This window comes from Ursus arctos, unplaced genomic scaffold, assembly GCF_023065955.2.
Source record: "Ursus arctos isolate Adak ecotype North America unplaced genomic scaffold, UrsArc2.0 scaffold_93, whole genome shotgun sequence".
Taxonomy (NCBI): domain Eukaryota; kingdom Metazoa; phylum Chordata; class Mammalia; order Carnivora; family Ursidae; genus Ursus; species Ursus arctos.
In genome coordinates, this window is record NW_026623115.1 from 63,961 (window position 1) to 86,222 (window position 22,262).

The 22,262-nt window shown below is 62.4% G+C and overlaps 2 gene segments (V, D, J or C); both read left to right on the forward strand.

Annotated features, from left to right (window-relative positions):
• The first annotated feature begins 2,883 nt into the window (after positions 1 to 2,883).
• LOC125282867 (immunoglobulin heavy constant epsilon-like) lies at positions 2,884 to 6,878 on the forward strand. The segment is given in 6 exon segments: positions 2,884 to 3,232; positions 3,412 to 3,735; positions 3,826 to 4,146; positions 4,220 to 4,552; positions 6,566 to 6,699; positions 6,795 to 6,878. Coding segments are annotated over 6 exon segments (1,545 nt in total).
• Positions 6,879 to 10,810: 3,932 nt separating this feature from the next.
• Positions 10,811 to 20,147, forward strand: LOC113267145 (immunoglobulin heavy constant alpha 2-like). The segment is given in 9 exon segments: positions 10,811 to 10,905; positions 11,267 to 11,447; positions 11,567 to 11,734; positions 12,117 to 12,301; positions 15,570 to 16,213; positions 16,404 to 16,754; positions 16,908 to 17,240; positions 19,494 to 19,729; positions 20,024 to 20,147. Coding segments are annotated over 8 exon segments (2,172 nt in total).
• Positions 20,148 to 22,262: the final 2,115 nt, after the last annotated feature.

Consider the following 22,262-nt stretch of genomic DNA (forward strand, 5'->3'; position numbering starts at 1 on the left):
GGCTCAACTAGCTGAACGAGGCTAACCTGAACTGTGTTGCACACAGCATTGCTGAGCAGAGCTGAGTCAGGAAAACCTGGGCCACCTAACCAGGGACCAGCGAGACGAGGTTGGCAAAAAAAGGGGCTACCTAGACCTAAATGAGCTGAGCCTGTCTGACGTGGGCATAGCTGCCTCATCCGGGCTGTGCTGACTAAACTGGGCTGCACTGGGCTGAGCAGGACTGGGCTGAGCTGGGCTGAGCTGGGCTGAACTGGGCTGCACTGGTCTGGGCTGAACTGGGCTAAACTGGGCTGCACTGGGCTGAGCAGGACTGGGCTGAACTGGGCTGAGCTGGGTTGAACTGGGTGGGCTGGGCTGAGCTGAGCTGGGCTGAGCTGGGCTGAACTGGGCTGCACTGGTCTGGGCTGAACTGGGCTAAACTGGGCTGCACTGGGCTGAGCAGGACTGGGCTGAACTGGGCTGAGCTGGGTTGAACTGGGTGGGCTGGGCTGAGCTGAGCTGGGCTGAACTGGGCTGCACTGGTCTGGGCTGAACTGGGCTAAACTGGGCTGCACTGGGCTGAGCTGCGCTGAGCTGGGCTAGGCTGGGTTGGTCTGGGATGGGCTGAGCTGACTTGGGCTGAACTGGGCTGAGCTGGGCTGAGCTGGGCTGAACTGGGTGGGCTGCACGGGGCTGAGCTGGGCTGAACTGGGCTGAGCTGGGTTGAACTGGGTGGGCTGGGCTGAGCTGAGCTGGGCTGAGCTGGGCTGAACTGGGCTGCACTGGTCTGGGCTGAACTGGGCTAAACTGGGCTGCACTGGGCTGAGCTGCGCTGAGCTGGGCTAGGCTGGGTTGGTCTGGGATGGGCTGAGCTGACTTGGGCTGAACTGGGCTGAGCTGGGCTGAGCTGGGCTGAACTGGGTGGGCTGCACGGGGCTGAGCTGGGCTGAACTGGGCTGCACTGGGCTGAACTGGGCTAAGCTGGGTTGAACTGGGTGGGCTGGGCTGAGCTGAGCTGAGATGGGCTGCACTGGGCTGAGCTGGGCTGAGCTGGGCTGAACTGGGCTGCACTGGGCTGAGCTAGGCTGAGCTGGGCTGAACTGGGCTGAGCTGGGCTGAACTGGGTGGGCTGGGCTGAGCTGAGCTGGGCTGAACTGGGCTGAGCTGGGCTGAACTGGGCTGGGCTGAACTGGGCTAAACTGGACTGTACTGGGATGAGCTGGGCTGAACTGGGCTGAGCAGGGCTGAACTGGGTGGGCTGGGCTGAGCTGAGCTGGGCTGCACTGGGCTGAGCTGGGCTGAACTGGGCTGCACTGGGCTGAGCTGGGCAGAACTGGGCTGCACTGGGCTGAGCTAGGCTGAGCTGAGATGAGCTGAACTGACTTGGGCTGAACTGGGCTGAGCTGGGCTGCACTGGGCTGGGCTGAGCTGGGCTGAGTTGGGTTGGTCTGGGCTGGGCTGCACTGGGCTGGGCTGGGCTGAGCTGGGCTGAGTTGGGTTGAGCAGGACTGGGCTGAACTGGGCTGCACTGGCCTGAACTGGGTGGGCTGAGCTAGGCTGAGCTGAGCTGAGCTGAACTGACTTGGGATGAACTGGGCTGAGCTGGGCTGAGCTGGACTGAGCTGGGTTGCACTGGGCTGGGCTGAGTTGGGCTGAGCAGGACTGGGCTGAACTGGGCTGCACTGGCCTGAACTGGGTGGGCTGAGCTAGGCTGAGCTGAGCTGAGCTGAACTGACTTGGGCTGAACTGGGCTGCACTGGGCTGAGCTGGGCTGCACTGGGCTGAGCTGGGCTGAACTGGGCTGAGCTGACATGGGCTGCACTGGGCTGCACTGGGCTGCACTGGGCTGAGCTGGGCTGAACTGGGCTGAGCTGACATGGGCTGCACTGGGCTGCACTGGGCTGAGCTGGGCTGAACTGGGCTGAGCTCGGTTGGTCTGGGATGGGCTGAGCTGGGCTTAGCTAAGCTAGGTTACACTGGGCTGAAGTGGGCTGGGCTGGGCTGGGCTCTACTGAGCCGAGCTGGGCTGTACTGGGCTGAGGTGAGCTAGGCTAAACAGGGTTGGGTTGAACTGGGCTGATCTGGGCTGAACTGTGCTGAACTGAGCTTAGCTGGGCTAAATTGGGTTCAGCTGGTTGGTTTGGCCTGGCTGCATCGGGCTCCCTGAGGCACAAAGGGTGGTGTAGGCCCAGTGGTTGGGGTCATGGGAACAACACGACTGCAACCGACCAGGTGGGATGAACGTGGCTGGTGGGCTGAGTTGGGCCGAGCTGAATGAATCTGGTTGAATTTGTGGACTGAACTCGGATGAGTTGTCTTGCTTGAAATGGGATATCCTGGGCTGACCTGGGCCAGGCTAGACCAAGGTGGGCCCCTTGACCTTAGCTGACCTGAATCGGGCAGAGCTAGTGAGGCTGGTTTGTCTCACTGGTCTCCGCGGTGCACACACAAGGCCATGGGACTGGCCTCCCTGCACAGGCTGGCAGAGTGGAGCTGAGGGGCAGGGCCAGCATGAGCTGGGGTCTGAGCTCCAAGGCCAAGGGAGCACAGGCAGGCTGCAAACCCAAGTCACCAGCTGGGGGAGGAGTGCTATGGTGTCTTCTCCTCTGTGAACGGGGCCACTAGTCAGGCTCCCTGAAAGCCCTGCAAGGACCAGAGAGGCCTAGCTGGTCAGGAGAGGAGGGGTCACACACCTCCACTCCCCAAGAACCCCACACTCCTGCCCCTCAGGGCTAAGGGCAGGGAATGCCGGTTCCCAGCAGATTTCGGGAATAAGGGAGGTTCCCCCCAGGATGGACAAGGGGTCCCAGAGCCTCCTCCACTCTGCCCCATGCTTCTCCTTCTCAGACCCCCACCCAGGGGCCTGGGAGCGGGACGCCCCGGGTCAGCTGTGGGCCCGGCATGGGACGGGGTGATCGTGCCAAGATGGGCACTGACACTGGCCCCATCCCCACAGCCTCCAGCCGGGACCTGTCCGTGTTCCCCTTGGCCTCCTGCTGTGACATCGCCAGTACCCCCTCGGTGACCCTGGGCTGCATGGTCTCGGGCTACCTCCCGATGCCGGTGACCGTGACCTGGGACACAGGGTCCCTAAACAAGAGCGTTGCCACCCTCCCCACCACCTTCCACCAGACCTCCGGCCTCCACAGCGCCATCGGCCAGGTGACCACCTGGGGCGAGTGGGCCAAGCAGACGTTCACCTGCAGCGTGGCTCACGCGGGGTCCCCCGCCATCAACAAGACCTTCCGAGGTGAGCCAGGCCTGGGCTGCCCACACGACCCCGGAGGGAGGAGGGACCGGCTGAACGGGAGCGGTGCGTGGGCTCCCACACTGCCATGCCTGGTAGTGCCCGGCCCACATGGGGCCTAGGCTGGCGGGCGAGTCCTTGGGCTCAGGGAGGCCAACGCCATGCTGCCACCTCTACCCTAGCATGCGCCAGGAGCTTCACTCCGCCCACCGTGAAGCTCTTCCACTCCTCCTGCAACCCCCTCGGCGACACCCACACCACCATCCAGCTGCTGTGCCTCGTCTCCGGCTACGTCCCGGGGGACATGGAGGTCATCTGGCTGGTGGACGGGCAGAAGGCCACAAACATGTTCTCGTACACCGCGCCCGGCACACAGGAGGGCAACGTGACCTCTACCCACAGCGAGCTCAACATCACCCAGGGCGAGTGGGTGTCCCAAAAAACCTACACCTGCCAGGTCGTCTATCAAGGCTTGACCTTTAATGCTAACGCTCGCAAGTGCACAGGTACGGCCCCCCACCCCCACCGACTCCCACACACTCGGGCTCAGAGAGGGGCCACCGCACGCCCTCACGCAGCCCCTCCCACACACGCAGAGTCTGACCCCCGAGGCGTGAGCAGCTACCTGACCCCGCCCAGCCCCCTTGACCTGTACGTCCACAAGTCGCCCAAGATCACCTGCCTGGTGGTGGACCTGGCCAGCACGGAGGGCATGAGCCTGACCTGGTCCCGGGAGAGTGGGGAACCCGTGCACCCAGGCAAACCGGAGGAGAGGGCTCAGTTCAACGGGACAATCAGCGTCACGTCCACCCTGCCAGTGGACACGGAGGACTGGATCGAGGGCGAGACCTACCACTGCACGGTGACCCACCCAGACCTGCCCAAGGACCTCGTGCGTTCCATCGCCAAGGCCCCCGGTGAGCCACAGCCCCAGGGCAGGGGGTGGGCCTCCCGGGCGGGAGCCTGGGCTGACCCCACACCTGTCCCCAGGCAAGCGTGCCGCCCCGGAGGTCTACGTGTTCCTGCCCCCGGAGGAGGACGAGGGGACCAAGGACAAGGTCACCCTCACGTGCCTGATCCAGAACTTCTTCCCTGCGGACATTTCGGTACAATGGCTTCGGAACGACAGCCCCCTTCAGACAGACCAGCACGCCACCACGTGGCCCCACAAGGTCCCGGGCTCCAGGCCCGCCTTCTTCGTGTTCAGCCGCCTGGAGGTCAGCCGGGCGGACTGGGAAGAGCAGAACGCTTTCACCTGCCAAGTGGTGCACGAGGCGCTGTCCGACTCTAGGATCCTCAAGAAAACAGTGTCCAAGACCCCCGGTAAATGACGCCCCTCCCCCACCCGCTGCCCCCCTCCCGGCTCCCTCCTGCTGGGGCAGGGGCGGGGCTGACCAGGCCTCCCTCCCTCATTCTCAATAAATACTGCAGTGTCCGCTCAGAGCCCCGGGCACAGCCATTCTTGCGGGCAGGCAGGGTCGCAAGCAGGGAGGTCTTGGCACAGAGGAAGGGGCCCCCAGCAGAGGGGACAGGAGGGGGCGCAGCAGGGCTGAGGCCGGGCTCGGCCCACCATCGCCATCCAAGTCATGGGGCCTTCCCTGCCACCCCACTAGGGGTCATGCCCACTCAAAGGAGTCCGAAGAGCTGGGGCGGCTGGGGTCCCCGCAGAGGGACCAGAGACTACAGACCCCATAGCCCCTCCCTCTCCTGAAGGCCCAGAGGCCTCAGCCTCCAGCCAGCCCCCTCCCCAGTCTCCTGCCAGCCCTCTGGACACAGACAAGTCCCTATCGCCAGCCCCAGCTGCACACAGGCCCTCTGAGTGGAGAAATGGACCAAGTCACACCCCCACACCGGTACCTGCACGCAGAAACCCCACTGCCCCACCTGTCCGTCCCCTCGCTGTCACCTCCCTCCTACACGCGGACCGGGCAGGCCTCTGACCGCACACTGTGGCCAGTGCCAAGCCTGGTCCCACACCCCACCTCCAGCCGCATCCTGCCTGCCTACTGGTCACCCAGACGGGGGTCAACACCCTCTGCCCTGCTTTCTGCTCACCGCCGTTCCACCCTGATGGATCCCGGGACCCCCAGGGCTCACCCGAGTCTCCCTTCAACCACACCAAGTCCTAGGGAAGCTCCAATATCGCCACGGACCACCAGCACCCACGTGGTCACTAGTGGCCTCCCACGGCCTGCCCTGTCACCCAGGCTACTCCCTAGCCCTTTCTCACTGTCACACCTGGACCAATGTATCCATGATGGACGTGGAGAGGCCTCCTACCCCCACCTGGCAGTCTCCTCCAAACCCTGGCCTCCCAAGTCCAAACCCTCCTTGTCATCCTCTCCCCAGGGACCAACACACACACCCACACCCACACGCACATGGCTAGAGTGTGGACTCTGTCTCCTCCCTCACTGCACCACACCCCAAACAGGCCACGGGCCCCATCCCAGGGCAGGAGGCTGAGGGGCCAGAGCCAGGCTCCAAGCCCACCCCTGCCGTCACCACGCCTCTGTGCAGGTCTCCAACAGCCCTAGGCCCTGTGTTTCAGCCGTGCTCACACACACACACACACACACACACACACACACACGTCCATGTGAAAAGCGGCACACACCTGGCCCACACTCCGCGCACACAAGGTCGGAGGCACCCGGCTCCGACGCGCCACGTGGGAGCCCCAGGGCCATGCACACGCCACACCCTCACTCATCAGCATGGAAGCCCACTGTGCAGGGGACGGTGGGCCAGGGAGGAGGAGCCCGGGGACACCGGGGGCCCGGGATAGGGCCGGGGGCAGCTCTGGGCACCTCGGGCCTCCACGAGGTCCGCACGGACCAGCCAGCCCCCCGGAGCACCCACGTCATGGATTCCCGGGGCTACCCCAGGTCCTGTGAGCTCGGCTACACAGCTGAGCCCCTCAGGGCTCCGGGCAGGCTGCAAATGCGTGTACACGTCACAGAGGTCCTCAGGCTGGCAGGAGTAAGACTGAGTGGGGACGGGGCTGGGGGACGGGCCGGGGGCCACGGGCCGTGCAGGGACAGCAGAGCCGCTGGGCGGTCTGGGCCAGGGCTGCGGGTGGGGACCCACAGAGAGCGGGTCCCTGCCACACCTGCAGCCCCGCGGGGCATCGGACCCCCGGCCACCAGGGCCGGATGAAGAGCGGGTGGGTTGGGCGGCTGGACTGGCCGGCCTGCCACTGCAGCCACCAGCAGGACGGCGGAGGCCAGGGCGTCATGATGCTCTCCTCTCCTCGGGGTGGGGGGCCAGGCCTGCCGTCCCCACCAGCCCGTGCGGAGGCTGCGCCGGGGCCGGCTGACCGGCCCGTGCCCGCAGAGTTGGAGCTCCAGGAGCTCTGTGCGGATGCCTCCGAGAGCACGGAGCTGGACGAGCTGTGGGCCAGCCTGCTGGTCTTCGTCATCCTCTTCCTGGTCAGCGTCAGCTATGGAGCCACCGCCAGCCTGTTCAAGGTGGGAGCCTGGAGGCCCGCGGCCAGGGCAGGGCAGGCCCGGAGGGAGGGAGCGCGCCCGAAGGAGCCGTCCTCACGCGCGTGCCCTGCCCCCAGGTGAGGTGGGTCCTGGCCACCGTCCTGCAGGAGAAGCCCCATGCCAGCCGAGACTACGCCAACGTCGTGCGGCCCGCAGACTAGGTCCGGGCACAGAGCAACGAGGCCCTGCTTTCCCCTCCCCGTGTCGCAGGCGGTCTGCTTGCCCGCCGTGGGAGGCGAGGCCACAGCCAACACACGCTGACCAGCACGCAGACACGCAGACGGCTCCAGCTCAGCTCCAAGGCCCCAGGCCCCACGGGCACCTGCCAATCACAGCCCCGACCCCAGCCCGCTCTGGGACAAGCCCCTCCCACGCAGCGACCTGAGCTGGGCACGGGTGCTGGCCCCTGGGCTCTCCCTGGTCCTGGGGGTCAGGGCTACTTCTGCTCTCACGGAACAGTCCCCAGAGCACAGGGAGGGGGAAGCCCATGGCCCGCCCACCACTCAGAGTCCAGAGCCAAACCGGGACTCACAGTCCAAGTCCAGTGCGGGACCTCGGCTCCCACACTGGCTCCCACCTCCACGGCACCGGGTCCAAGTGCCCTGCCCCTGCCCAGCCCCGGGCCCCTGCCCAGCCCTCCTGCCGGCCACTGGCAGCTCCCACCCTGCACAATGCCAAGACAGAGAAGAGCTGCTGGGGAGAAGCCACGGGACGGCTCGGGGCTGTGGCCAGGACTCCTGGGGTGGGAGGAGGGGTCTCCCAGCAGAAGGAGCTTCCCAGGGGTCCCGCCTCAGCCAGCAGCGCCCAACCCCATCCACCCTGGCCTCCCCTCTCGCTCCGAGCTTGGCAGCCCTGTTGCCTTCCTTTTGAGTCCCTCAGTAAAGTTCCTTTTTACAAATCCCATGCGCCCGAGCACGCTTTGGGAGAGGTATCCACCGACCTGGGGGGCTGGGGGGCGGGCCCCCCCAACGATGTGGACAAGCGTCCAGAGGGAAGGGAGCAGAAGGCCCAGGTGGCCAGCCGGCTGCTCCCTGCGACTGTCCCTTTGACACCCCCAGAGGCACCCAGCTCAGTCCCTTGCACCTGCTCTCCTGGTCTCCAGCCAAGACTCACCACCCTTTCCCACACCGACATGAAAGGCACGGTCTCCCCTGGACACACCCAAAGCAGCTACTTCCGTGGTCAGCGCAGGAGGCCATAGGAACACAGCTGCACAAGCACCAAGCCCAGAGCCACCATGGGCCTCCAGGGACCGCTGGTCGTCCCCCCAGCTGTCCACCCCCTGAGCACACACACACAGACCAAGCCTGGGCCCCCATCCCGCCAGCCAGCCTGGAGGTCCCCATGAGCTGAGCGAGACACGAAGCAAGAGCTGTCGGGGGCTGGCCACCGCCGTCCTCAAGAAGAGGCCTGAAGAGCCCGGAACGCAGGAGCCAAGGTGCGGGACAGATGGCCAGCTGGCCAGGCAGTGTTGGGCTTGAGGCTGCGCCCCTCTCAGAAGAAAGAGGTGGTTTCCCGGCCTGGAGACCCCGTCCCACTCGGGTCTCTGCAAAGTCCACTGGAAACGGGGAGACTATGTGAACACACGTGATGAGAGGCAGGATTCCCTCATCTACCAAGAGTGCTCAGGACCCAAGACAAGGAAAGACGTGAGCAGCCCGGGGCGCCCTCTGGGCCCTGTCTGGGGCGCGTGAACTGTAGGTACCACGGCTCAGGGCCCGTGGCCACACGTCCAGCGCACAAATCCCCAGTCCTCTGGACGGGAGATTCCACACGTGGGGACGGCCCTCTGGAGACAGGCTCCATCCCTGACGCTTGTCACACAGACTCAGAGGCGGACTCGGTCCCGGACCAGGGAGGGAAGTGAGCGAGGCTAGCGTGCAGGCTGACGGGGGTCGGACCTTGGCCGCTGGCCTCCCGCCCGGGGCACAACTCCCAGGACCCGGCAGCTCCGAGGCTCATTCCCAGACCTGGAGGGTTTGGTCTAAATAGAACATCAGGGAAGCAGGGGTGCGGGCTGAAAACAGGACGAGGCCACGGCACGGCCCCACCCGGCACTCATGCAGGGACACACGCCGTCTCAGGAAACCCACCCCCACACTGATCAAATAAAGGAGATTTTCAGCTTTAAGGCCATTCTGGAGCACCCAGCCAGGCTCTACTCTAACTGGGACCAGAGTCACAGGGATGTGACCAGACCTCAGAGCAGGGGCTCCATCTCTGCCCCCAGCACACTCTGCATGTCAGCTTTGGCTGTGGACAACCTGCAGGAAACATCCAGATAAGTCCTCACAACGTCGGAGCCATGCAGCCTCGCACAGACGCAACAAGAGATGATCTGGAGCTTTCTGGAATGTCCTTGGTCACGAAGATCTGTACCTCCGATGGGAGAAACCCTGCCCTAAATGCTGCTGCCAGGGCCAGCGCGGGTCCCAGGGCTGTCCTCACTGGGCCTCCAGGAAAATGCTTCTCCTTCTCCCTTACAGTTTTTAAAAGGGGGTGCATGCTAGAACATGCCCTGTATTCTCCCCACGGGGTCTAGGGCCCATGAGAGCACAGCAAGGGGGGAGGAAAGTACCACGGACCTGGAACCTGGATAACGCCCAAAACTACACATAGATAGATAGAGAGATAGCTAGATGGAGAGAGATGGTTAGATGGATGGACTGATGGATGGTTGGATAGACAGATGATAGATAGATACAAATAGAAGATAGATAATACGTGGATGGATGGAGAGATGATAGATAGATTATAGATAGATAGATAGATAGATAGATAGATAGATAGATAGATGATAGATAGATGATAGAAGTATAGATAGATGGATGGATGGATGGACAGATGATAGATACGTAGCTAAATGGATAGATAGATACATGTATATAGATAGATGATAGATAGATGATGATGATAGATATATGATTGATAGAAAGATGATAGATAGATACAAATAGAAGATAGATAATACGTGGATGGATTGAGAGATGATAAATAGATGATAGATAGATAGATAGATAGATAGATAGATAGATGATAGATAGATAGATGATAGATAGATGATAGATAGATAGATAGATAGATAGATAGATAGATAGATAGATAGATGATAGATAGATGATAGATAGATGATAGATAGATGATAGAAATAATGCAATTTTAAGGGAGTTTTGTTCATTTGGAGCTGACAAGACCCACACCTACCAGCAAGGTTCTCCGAACTCAGGCCTGGGTGCCTTCCTCCCATCTCCTGGACTGACGGTCCCCCAAGGGCAGAGCTGAGTGTCTTCCTTCTTCGACTGGTGCCCCAGGTCAGGAGACCTGGCCCGTGGACCCCAGCACAAGGAAAACAAGGGCTCCCTCACACCGGCCCTGAGAGCCAGAGGCCGTTGCACATGGCAGAATGCATTTCCCACAAGCCTGGGAGGCCAGTGTGTCTGTCACCGGTCAGGAGGGCCAGCGGGGTCCTGGCACAAGGGGAACACAGCCTGAGAGCAGGCCGCAGGGTGGACACTGCCAGGGATGCTGCCTTCACGGTCCCTCCCAGCAGGAAGGGGCTCCCTCCTCAGGGTCCCACAGACCCACTTGCTTTCCTTCTGTTATGAACCCAGCACAGTGGGCTCAATGCTGACCCCAAAAGCTATGTCCACTGCCTCATCCCTGCAACCTGTGAATGAGACCTCCTTTGCAAAAGGGTGTTTGCCGATGTGATTGACGTTAAGGACCTTCAGGTGAGATGGTCCAGCCCCTAAATCTGATGGTAGGTGTCCTTACCAGAGGCTGGGGAGGAGAGACACAGACAGAGGAGAAGCCCCATGAAGATGGAGACACGGGAGGGAAGAGTGGGTACAGAAGCCCAGAGGTGACCCTGACCCGTGGAAGGTGCTGGGTCACGTTGGGCACAGACCCTGACCCGTGGAAGGTGCTGGGTCACACCGGGCACGGACCCTGACCCATGGAAGGCACTGGGTCACGCTGGGCACGGACCCTGACCCGTGGAAGGTGCTGGGTCAATCTTAGAAGAATGCACGTCAGACCTCTTTCCTGAGTTCCAGCTGTTTCCACTCGTTGCCGCAGGCAGGTGGGCGATACGATGACGTCATATCTCAGCCCAAACGACACCTCGTCTGCCCTGTGTTCCAGGCTTCGTGTGCCCATGACGCATGGGAGTGTCTGGGCTGAGGAGCAGTGAGGCTGAGGGAGAAGGCGGCCCACCACGTCTGCCCAACCACTGGGTGCTGCCCAAGCTGATTCTCATTCCTCCTGGTCCCTGGGGCGGTGACTGCTTTGGGGGTCCTGAGTGTTTTGGAGCCTCAGAGGGTGCAGAGCCCAGGGACTCACAGGCGGGCTGCAAGGCCGAGCTCCAGGGGCAGTCACCTGCAACACAGACAGGTGTTCACAAGGGTGTGCGGGGGTGTCCCTCACGGTGATGCTGCGGGGATCCCAGGTTTATAATAGTACCCCAGAGTTCCCTTGAGCCAGGCCACAGGGTGTCTGCACCCCCCTGGGCTCCCTTCCCTGCATCCGTCTCCTCCTCTCCCATGACCAGGCCGCCCGAGTCCACAGGGAAGAAGCATGCTTGGCAGAGACCTCCATTCACCCTGAAGCTTGTCGCCACTCCCCTGGTGGTGTCCTTCCTGGGGGCAGACCATCGGCTCCCGGGCGTGCTTGAAGAAGTGAAGGATCAAATGGGCACAGACACCAGCTGGACCCACGCTGCCCCTGGGAGGGCAAGGCAGGGTCCGGGGGACAGTCAACATGGTGCGGCTCGGGCACTGGCGGGAGAGCCCTGGGCTAGAAGCATGGGGCACGGGGGGCCCCTCAGCTGCCCCGCCCCCCTGGGCTCCAGGCTCCCAGACACCGGTACTGCCCCCCACCCACCCCAGCTGCCGGAGAGCTGGCCGAGGAAGGGGAGCCACTGGTGACGGCCAGACTGGAGCGGTTCCTCACCCTCACATCCTCACCTGTGGCCATAAGGTCCACTGAGGCCTGCTGGCTCGCCAGGGGGTCACTCTGGGTAAACCGTGTCCCTCCAGGCCCCACCCCTGCCAGCCGCCTCTCCATCCCCTCCTCCTAGAGCGTCTCTACCCCAGTGTCCCTGAGCCCCTCGCAGTGTCCGCTTCAGCCTCTGCTTCCTTGCCTCTCGTCCCCAGCCGGTCGCATGGAGCCATGACCTCCACCGGGGCACCCGCCTTGAACCCACATGGCCTCAGACCAGAGCCAGGCTCCCGGGGGTCGCACAGGCCAGGCCACATACACCTGGCCCCGCCACAGCCAGACCACAGACCAGACATGACGTGGAGGCGAGCAGCCACCACTGGTGGGACAGGAAGTGGGCGAGTGACCCCATCTGTGGGCCAGACGCAGTCATGCAAACCCTCCCAGCCCACCCCTCACAGCCTCAGCCGGCCTACAGCAGCAAATACCCCAGAGCAGGGCGGGGGGCTGCTGAGACCACACAGCCAGCATGCGGCCTACAGGAGGCCGTGGTCTCCATCCTCACGCCAATCCTCTGGGGAGGCAGGCCGGTGGACGTGCAGCACTGGGCCACCAGGCAAAGGGAGGCAGGCCTGGCCTCTCAGAGGTAATGGACCCCCGGGCAGTCTCGAGCAGGTGGGTCCCAATGTGGTTCAGACCTTATCTCCTCAGTCAGACCATCTTGAACCCTGCTGGGCCCAAGAGGATGGAGAACAGGCACCACGTCAGAGCCGAGGAAGGAAGGAAGATTCGCTGGGAGGCCATAGACATCACAGAACAGAAAACTAGAATGAGCACAATTACGGCTACTGTGGGCTATGCTAGACTGGGCTGAGCTGGGCTGAGCTGGGCTAGACTGGGCTGAGCTGGGCTGAGCTGGGCTGAGCTGGGCTGAACTGGGCTGAACTGGGCTGAGCTGGGCTGAATTGGGCTGAGCTGGGCTGAATTGGGCTGGGCTGGGCTGAATTGGGTTGGGCTGGGCTGGGCTGAGCTGGGCTGAACTGGGCTGAGCTGGGCTGAATTGGGCTGGGCTGGGCTGAGCTGGGCTGAGCTGGGCTGAGCTGGGCTGAACTGGGCTGAGCTGGGCTGAACTGAGCTGAACTGGGCTGAGCTGGGCTGAGCTGGGCTGAGCTGGGCTGAACTGGGCTGAGCTGGGCTGAGCTGGGCTGAGCTGGGCTGAACTGGGCTGAGCTGAGCTGAGCTGGGCTGAGCTGGGCTGAACTGGGCTGAGCTGAGCTGAACTGGGCTGAGCTGAGCTGAGCTGAGCTGAACCGGGCTGAGCTGAGCTGAACTGGGCTGAGCTGAGCTGAGCTGAACTGGGCTGAGCTGGGCTGAACTGGGCTGAGCTGGGCTGAGCTGGGCTGAGCTGGGCTGAGCTGGGCTCAACTGTGCTGAGCTGAGTAGGGCTGAACTGGGCTGGGTTGAACTGGGCTGAGCTGAGCTGAACTGGGCTGAACTGGGCTGAGCTGGGCTGAACTGAGCTGAACTGGGCTGAGCTGGGCTGAACTGGGCTGAGCTGAGCTGAACTGGGCTGAGCTGAGCTGAGCTGAGCTGAACTGGGCTGAGCTGGGCTGAACTGGGCTGAGCTGGGCTGAATTGGGCTGGGCTGGGCTGAGCTGAGCTAAGCTGGGCTGAGCCAGGCTGAACTGAGCTGAACTGAGCTGAACTGGGCTGAGCTGGGCTGAACTGGGCTGAGCTGAGCTGAACTGGGCTGAGCTGAGCTGAGCTGAACCAGGCTGAGCTGAGCTGAACTGGGCTGAGCTGAGCTGAGCTGAACTGGGCTGAGCTGAGCTGAACTGGGCTGGGTTGAACTGGGCTGAGCTGAGCTGAACTGGGCTGGGCTGAACTGGGCTGAGCTGGCTGAACTGGGGAACTAGGCTGAGTTGGGCTGAACTAGGCTGAACTGGACTGGGCTGGGCTGGGCTGAGCTAACCTGGGCTGAGGTGGGCTGAACTGGGGAACTAGGCTGAGCTGGGCTGAACTAGGCTGAACTGGGCTGAGCTGGGCTGAACTAGGCTGAACTGGGCTGAGCTGAGCTGAACTGGGCTGAGCTGAGCTGAACTGGGCTGGGCTGGGCTGAACTAGGCTGAACTGGGCTGAGCTGAGCTGAACTGGGCTGAGCTGAGCTGAGCTGAGCTGAACTGGGCTGAGCTGGGCTGAACTGGGCTGAGCTGAGCTGAACTGGGCTGGGCTGGGCTGAACTAGGCTGAACTGGGCTGAGCTGAGCTGAACTGGGCTGAGCTGAGCTGAGCTGAGCTGAACTGGGCTGAGCTGGGCTGAACTGGGCTGAGCTGAGCTGAACTGGGCTGGGCTGAGCTGAGCTGAACTGGGCTGAGCTGAGCTGAACTGGGCTGAGCTGGGCTGAGCTGAGCTGGGCTGAGCTGAGCTGAACTGGGCTGAGCTGGGCTGAACTGGGCTGAGCTGGGCTGAGCTGGGCTGAGCTGGGCTCAACTGTGCTGAGCTGAGTAGGGCTGAACTGGGCTGGGCTGTACTGGGCTGAGCTCAGCTGAACTGGACTGAACTAGACTAGCTGGGCTGAACTGGGCTGAGCTGGGCTGAGCTGGGCAGTGCTGAGCTGGGGACTGGGGTGAGCTGACTGGCCTGAGCTAGGCTGAAACGAGCTGAGCTGGGGTGAACTGGGCTGGGCTGGGCTGGGCTGAGCTAACCTGAGCTGAGCTGAGCTGGGCTGAACTGGGGAACTAGGCTGAGCTGGACTGAACTAGGCTGAACTGGGCTGAGCTGGGCTGAACTAGGCTGAACTGGGCTGAGCTGGGCTGAACTAGGCTGAACTGGGCTGAGCTGAGTAGGGCTGAACTGGGCTGGGTTGAACTGGGCTGAACTCCGCTGAACTGGACTGAACTGGGCTGAGCTGGGCTGGGCTGGGCTGGGCTGAGCTAACCTGGGCTGAGCTGGGCTGAACTGGGGAACTAGGCTGAGCTGGGCTGAACTAGGCTGAACTGGGCTGAGCTGGGCTGAACTGGGCTGAGCTGGGCTGAGCTGGGCAGGGCTGAGCTGGGGACTGGGGTGAGCTGACTGGCCTGAGCTAGGCTGAAACGAGCTGAGCTGGGGTGAACTGGGCTGGGCTGGGCTGGACTGGGCTGAATTGGGCTCAGGTGGGCTGGGCTGGGGTGGGCGGCTGGGGTGAGCTGACTGGCCTGAGCTGGGCTGAAACGGGCTGAGCTGGGGTGAACTGGGCTGGGCTGGGCTGGGCTGAACTGGGCTGAATTGGGCTCAGGTGGGCTGGGCTGGGCTGGGCTGGGCTGGGCTGGGCAGCTAGGCTGAAATGGTCTGAGCTGGGCTTGGCTGGGCTGGGCTGTAGTGGGCTAGTGACCGAGGTGAATGGGAAGGGCAGGTTGGGTTTGTGACCCACCCCCGAGATCGAGTCTCCAGCCAGGCTGTTCCCTGTGTTCTAAGGGGTGCATGGGGGCATGCTACTTAGGCTGTACCCATGATGCTGTCTCTCCCCTCCCCTGTGCCCTGAAGGGAATTGGTCCTGTACACGTAGGTAGACGACACACTGTGTTTCTGGCTTTTCCATCAGGGACATCCTCTAACCGAGCTGGAATTGGGCCTCTGACCTCCAAAACCTCGTAGACCAGAGGTCAACTGTCGCTAACAGGGAAGCTGGGGGTGGGATTAGTGAGGGGTGAGTGGTTCAACCGGGAGCCTGACTGGGAAGTGGCAAGGGGGTCCCAGGAGGAGCGGGCTCTCTCCTCCCCTGTGCCACCCCCTGCACAGCCCAAGAGGCCGAGGCGCAGGCTCGCTTCAAGCTCTGTCCTGGCCTGTGCCCTCCCTCAGGGCCCACCTCTCATGAGCCCCAAAGCCCAGCAGAAAGTGTGTCTGTGCCCGCTGCACATGGGAAACTGAGGCCCCAGCAGCTCCTGCAGACTCAGCCAGTGCGTGGGAGGGCCACGTGCGCCCGGATCCTGTGTGGGAGTGGCTTGTGCCCGAGGCCTTCCCCGAGGAGCCTGTCCAGGTGGTCGTGCGAGAACCCTGAGGACCACGTTCAGAAACAGCACAGCTGGACTCAGGCATCTGGTTCTGACCCCAGCTTGGCACGTGAGCTGCGTGACCTTGGGGCACTCACTGGCCATCTCTGTGCAAGTCTCCTCCAGTGCACAGAAGAAACCAGCTCCGTGCCAGGCTTGTGAGGCTGCGTCAGGGGTCCGGGCCGCACTCGGGCCCCGGCCTCACAGAGCGTCCTGTGTTGCAGAGCCCAAAACCAGCCCCAGTGTCTTTCCGCTGGGCCTCTGCAGCGCTGCCGCAGCCGAGTACGTGGTCATCGCCTGCCTGGTGCAGGGGTTCTTCCCGCCGGAGCCCGTGAGCGTGACCTGGAGCCCCAGCAACGAGAATGCAACCGTCAGGAACTTCCCTCCCGTGAAGGCCGAGGCGGGGGCCTCGTACACCATGAGCAGCCAGCTGACCCTGCCGGCCAACCAGTGCCCTGACGACTCGGTCCTGAAGTGCCAAGTGCAGCACTCTTCCAACACCCTCCCACCTGTGTCTGTGCCCTGCAAAGGTCAGAGGGCAGGCTGGGGAGGGCGGCAGGGCCACCACCTTCTCTCTCTGACCGGCCACCTGGGACCGTCCCTGAGGGCGCTCCACTGGGACGAGGGTGGGCTGCCGAGATGGGGCCCCCAGGAAGGAGCTGCGGGTCGGAGGGCAGGCGGGCAGAGGGCCCCACTGATCTGCTCCAATCTCTCTCTCAGTTCCAGATCCGTGTCCGGTTGTTCCCCCCTGTAAGTGTCCCTCGTGCGACCAGCCCCGCCTGTCACTACGCCAGCCCGCACTCGAGGATCTGCTTCTGGGCTCCAACGCCAGCCTCACGTGCACACTGAGTGGCCTGAAAGACCCCACGGGAGCCTCCTTCACCTGGAAGCCCTCAGGCGGGAAGGACGCCATCCAGAGGAGCCCTGAGCAAGACTCCTGCGGCTGCTACAGCGTAACCAGTGTGCTGCCGGGCTGTGCGGAGCAGTGGAACCGTGGGGACACCTTCTCCTGCGCGGCCACCCACCCTGAGTCCAAGAGCTCATTAACTGCCACCATCAAGAAACCCACAGGTGAGCACAGACCCTGCCCGGAGCCACAAGTTTCTGAGGCGGCTCCTGAGGCCGCCTCCTCCCTCTCCCCCTGGGCTTGGGGGCTCCCACCCACAGCTCACAAAGGGAAACTGAGGCCCCGCCCAGATCCCTGACAGGCTCTCTGCCCTCCAGGAAACACCTTCCGGCCCCAGGTCCACCTGCTCCCGCCGCCGTCGGAGGAGCTGGCCCTCAACGAGCTGGTGTCCCTGACGTGCCTTGTGAGGGGCTTCAGCCCCGAGGACGTGCTGATCCGCTGGCTGCAGGGCACCCAGGAGCTGCCCCCAGAGAAGTACGTGACCTGGAAGCCCCTGAAGGAGCCCGGCCAGAGCGTCCCCACCTTCTCCGTGACCAGCGTGCTGCGGGTAGACGCCGAGGCCTGGAAGCAGGGAGACAAGTTCTCCTGCATGGTGGGCCATGAGGCCCTGTCCCTGTCCTTCACCCAGAAGACCATCGACCGCCTGGCGGGTAAACCCACCCACGTCAATGTGTCTGTGGTCATGGCAGAGGTGGATGGCGTCTGCTACTGAAACGCCCGCCCGCCCCTCCCTGAATAAACTCCATGTTCGCCCGGAGCAGCCCCGTGCTTCCATGAGGCCACTGTCTGTCCATACTCGGGGTCTGTGGCACACTGAGGCGGGGGGGGCCCGAGGAGGAAAGGGCATCTGCTTCCCCGACCCTTTTGGGCCTCACTCGCCTGGCCCAGCCTTCACACCGTGGGCTCGTGTGCGTGTGAGTGTGTGAGCATTAGTGTGAGCGCGTGGTCCATGGCAGGCAAGCCGCGAGCAAACTCTGGGATTGACCATCAGCGAGGGGCACAGCAGGGGGTCCTGAGAGCAGGGGCGCCAGCAAAGCCCTCCGTGGGCAGGGACGTGGTTGCTTGTATCTCAGAAAATGCCTCTAGGGGCAGCCATGAGGGACCCGAGGGAGGCAGGGGAGCAGGGGCCGGTGTCCCTGTCAGGGGTCATGGCAGGAATGGGGGGGAGGGCAGGATTCCAGGAGGGCCCACCCCGCCCTCGGTGGGTGCAGCGCACACAGTTGTGGGACGGCTCCACCGGTGCACTAGACAAGGGAGCCAGCCTGCTCCACACTGTTCTGCACACACGGTCTCCCCCATGCTCGTGCTCGCGTGCCCGCCAGGTGCAGGGAGTGCCCGGCCCAGACCCAGACCCAGCCCCAGCCAGATTGCCCAGGCCCTTCCCTGTGTGCCCCGCTGGGCACAGCTCAGGGCCCAATTCCACAGACCCCACCCAGGCAGCCCCTGCCCCCTGCCTGACCCCAGACTCAGGTCTCCCACCCCTCCCTGAGCCCAAGGATGGTCCAAACCATAGATGGGGAGACAGGCTGGGGAGAGGTCAGCAGACACAGCCCCCACCCAGGGCCCCTCTACAGCTCCTACTGGAGGCTTCTGGCAGAAAGGGAGGTTTGGGGAGACGGAGCATAGACGCAGAACCGTGGCCACCGTGGGGCAGCTGGCAGCACAGTCCCCACAAGGGGGCAGCGGGCCCTGCTCTTGTCTCAGACACCTTCCGGCTTCCCCAGGGGACCTGGCCTTCTGGCGTCCTCCCTCTGCTCCCAAGACCAAAGTGAGGTGGGGACCCCTACCCGCATGCCCACTGCTTGCCTCTCAAGGGTCCAGTCTCCACAGGACAATAGGGGAAGCAACAGGTAAATTGGGGGGAGTGCTGCCATAGAGAAGGTACTCCAGCCAGCAAGGGAGCCAGCACCTGGCCCATAGAAAGAGTATTCTAGAGAGATGGGGAGGGGAGGAAGGGTCCATAGATGGGTGGGCAGCACATGGACAGATCATAAGACACATAACAGATGGAAGCATGGATGGATGGATGGATGGATGAGTGGATGGATGGATGGATGGATGGATGGATGGATAGATGGATGGACGGGTGATACATGGATAGATGGACGGATGGATGGATGGGTGGATGGATGGATGGATGGATGGACGGATGGGTGGATAGATGGATGGACGGGTGATACATGGATAGATGGACAGATGGATGGATGGATGGATGGATGGATGGATGGACGGACAGATAGATGGGTGGACAGACGGACAGATGGGTGGATGGATGGATGGACGGATGGATGAATGGATGGACAGATGGACAAACAGATGGACGGATGGATGGATGATTGGATGTGTCAGCATATGACAAGTGGGTCCAAATCCCATTTAACATAGAAGGTCTGGGGCCTGGGATTCTGGAAACAGCCTGTGGCCTTCACCTGGGTCTCCCTCATGCTCCTTGTAGTTCATCAGCCACATTCCCTGGAAAGGCAGCATGCCCGTCCAGCCCTTGGCACACTGAACCCCAGTCGCAGATTTAGATGTCAACCTGGAGCACCCTCAGGGTCCATGTCTGGTCCTCTCTGACCACAGCCAGGGTCCAGACCAAGGCCAAGACAAGAGCAAGGGCTTGGTGAGGGCTGGCTGAGCATGTCCATGGGGCTGGGGCCCAGGAGTCCTTGGGCTTGGGCTCTATTTAGAGCAGCAAAGCCAGTGCCCAGGCCTCTCTCCCTAAGGTTCTGCCAGGACTCCTTTAAACATGGGCGTCCTTTGGGGATCTGTCATCTCATCCTCCCTGAGGCAGACTCAGACCTGAAAAATGGCACCCCCGTTGCCCCTGTCCCGACCCTGAGGGTGTGTGGGAGGGGAAGGCATTGGCTCGGCCCCCACCCACACAGGCATGGGTCTGGCAGACCCACAGTGTCTTGCAGATTGCCAGGAGCCACGTCCCTGGCTGGTGCTGGACCTGCCACAGGAGGACCTGGAGGAAGACACCCCAGGAGCCAGCCTGTGGCCCACCACCGTCACCCTGCTCACCCTCTTCCTACTGAGTCTCTTCTACAGTACAGCACTGACGGTGACAAGTGTGCGGGGCCCAGCCGACAGCAGAGAGGGCCCCCAGTACTGAGCAGAGGCCAGCCAGGCACAGGTAGGGGTGAGGAGGCAGACCCCTGGGCTGGCTGGGGCAGGGATTTCGGCCACCAGAGCATCTGCCTGCTCCCCACCCCTGGGCATCTGACTTTCCAAGGAGGTAGTCCCCCCTCGTAGACGCTGTGAATACAGGCAGTCCTGGGGGCAGAGCTGAAATGTCCCCCAGCAGGATCTGGGAGTTAGCAACCTTAGGGGCAGTCACTGCAGGGTTCAATCCATCTCCCCTGAGGCAGGCAGGGTTGGGGACAAGGCCCAGGAGCTCCCCTGGGCCCTGACCCCACTGTGTTTGCAGGGAGGAGTCCGGAGGAGCCTTCTGGAACCCCAGCTGGACGCCAGAGCTCAGCCCTGCTGAGAAGCTGCCCACCCACCCCACACACAGGCCCTGCTGGTGCAATAAAGTGATACCAAAGACAAAAGTTCTCAGAGTCTGAGTGAGAGGAAGGGAAAGGAGAGGGACAGAGGCTTGGGAGAGGGGAACACTGGCCTCATGGCCCAAAGGGAGGCCCCCTTCACCTAGAGCCCACCTGATCTGGTCTTGCATAAGGCACAGACACGGGACAAGAGCCATCCTTCACCAGGGATAGTATGAAGCAAGACCACTCCCAAGCACTGTACCTAGGACCCTGGTCCTGGTCACTGGGCCCTGATCCTGACCACTGAGCCCTGGTTCTGGTCACTGAGCCCTGGTCCTGACCACTGGGCCCTGTTCCTGGTAACTGAGCCCTGGTCCTGGTCACTGAGCCCTGGTCCTGATCACTGGGTTCTGATCCTGGTCACTGAGCCCTGGTCCTGATCACTGAGCCCTGGTCCTGACCACTGGGCCCTGGTCCTGGTCATTGTGAACCTGGTCCTGATCACTGAGCCCTGGTCCTGGTCACTGAGTGCTGGTCCTGGTCACTGAGCCCTGATCCTGACCACTGGGCCCTGATCCTGGTAGCCGAGCCCTGGTCCTGGTCACTGAGCCCTGGTCCTGGTCACTGAGCCCTGGTTCTGGTCATTGTGAACCTGGTCCTGATCACTGAGCCCTGGTCCTGGTCACTGAGCCCTGATCCTGACCACTGGGCCCTGATCCTGGTAGCTGAGCCCTGGTTCTGGTCACTGAGCCTTGGTCCTGGTCACTGAGCCCTGGTTCTGGTCATTGTGAACCTGGTCCTGATCACTGAGCCCTGGTCCTGGTCACTGAGCCCTGATCCTGACCACTGGGCCCTGATCCTGGTAGCTGAGCCCTGGTCCTGGTCACTGAGCCCTGGTCCTGGTAGCTGAGCCCTGATTCTGGTCGCTGAGCCCTGGTCCTGGTCACTAACCTCTGGTCCTGGTCACTGAGCCCTGATTCTGGTCACTGAACCCTGGTTCTGGTCACTGAGCCCTGATTCTGGTCACTGAACCCTGGTTCTGGTCACTGGGCCCTGGTTCTGGTCACTGAGACCTGATTCTGGTCACTGAACCCTGGTTCTGGTCACTGAAACCTGGTACTGATCACTGAGCTCTGGTCCTCATCACTGGGCCTTGGTTCTGATCACTGAGCTCTGGTCTTGGTCACTGAGCCCTGATTCTGGTCACTGAGCCCTGGTTCTGGTCACTGAGCCCTGATTCTGGTCACTGAACCCTGGTTCTGGTCACTGAAACCTGGTACTGATCACTGAGCTCTGGTCCTCATCACTGGGCCCTGGTTCTGGTCACTTAGCTCTGGTCCTGGTTACTGAGCCCTAGTCCTTGTGAATGAGCCCTGGTTCTTATCACTGGGCTCTGGTTCTGGTCACTGAGCTCTGGTCCTGGTTACTGAGCCCTAGTCCTCATGAATGAGCCCTGGTTCTTATCACTGGGCCTGGGCCTGGTCACTGAGCCCTGGTCCTGATCAATGGGTGCTGGTCTGATCACTGAGCCCTAGTCCTGATCAATGGGTGCTGGTCCCAGTCACTCTCCCCTGGTCCTGGTCACTAATCCCAATTCCTGGTCACTGAGCCCTTGTCCTAAAAACTGGGTCTTAGTGTTCAGTACAGGGTGTAGTCCTGACCCAATGCCCATTTATTCTGAATAGGAGCCCTTGTTCACGGCCTGCATCACACTTAGATCTGGAGTCCTGTCCCCATGCTTTGGGTCCTTAGTCCTGACCCTCATCAGAAGTGACCACATGAAGGAGAGGGAGCCTCCCGGGAGGCCCAAGACCCTCTTGGCCTGGGCACTGGATGGAGAATGAGGTGCTGACCCCCACGTCTGGTTTCACCATTTCCACGGCCCAGAGGGGCATATAGGTGCAGACTTGAGGAAAAGACAATCGGCCCAAGTCCAGGGCCCAGGGGGACATGAGCCAGACCCCCAGTTCATGAGAGTCACCCATACGGAGGTTGTTACCAGGGGAGAGGGCTCAGGTGCAGGGGTGGGGACAGGGGTAGAGGCGATGGTGTTTGCGTTCTCTTGTTTTTCTCTTTCTTCTCAGGCTTCACCTGCTGAACACCCAAAATAGCCTTGGGGAGGCTGAGTCATTGTGAGCGCGGCCTGGCCCAGGTGTCCCCACCCGAGACCGCTGTTCC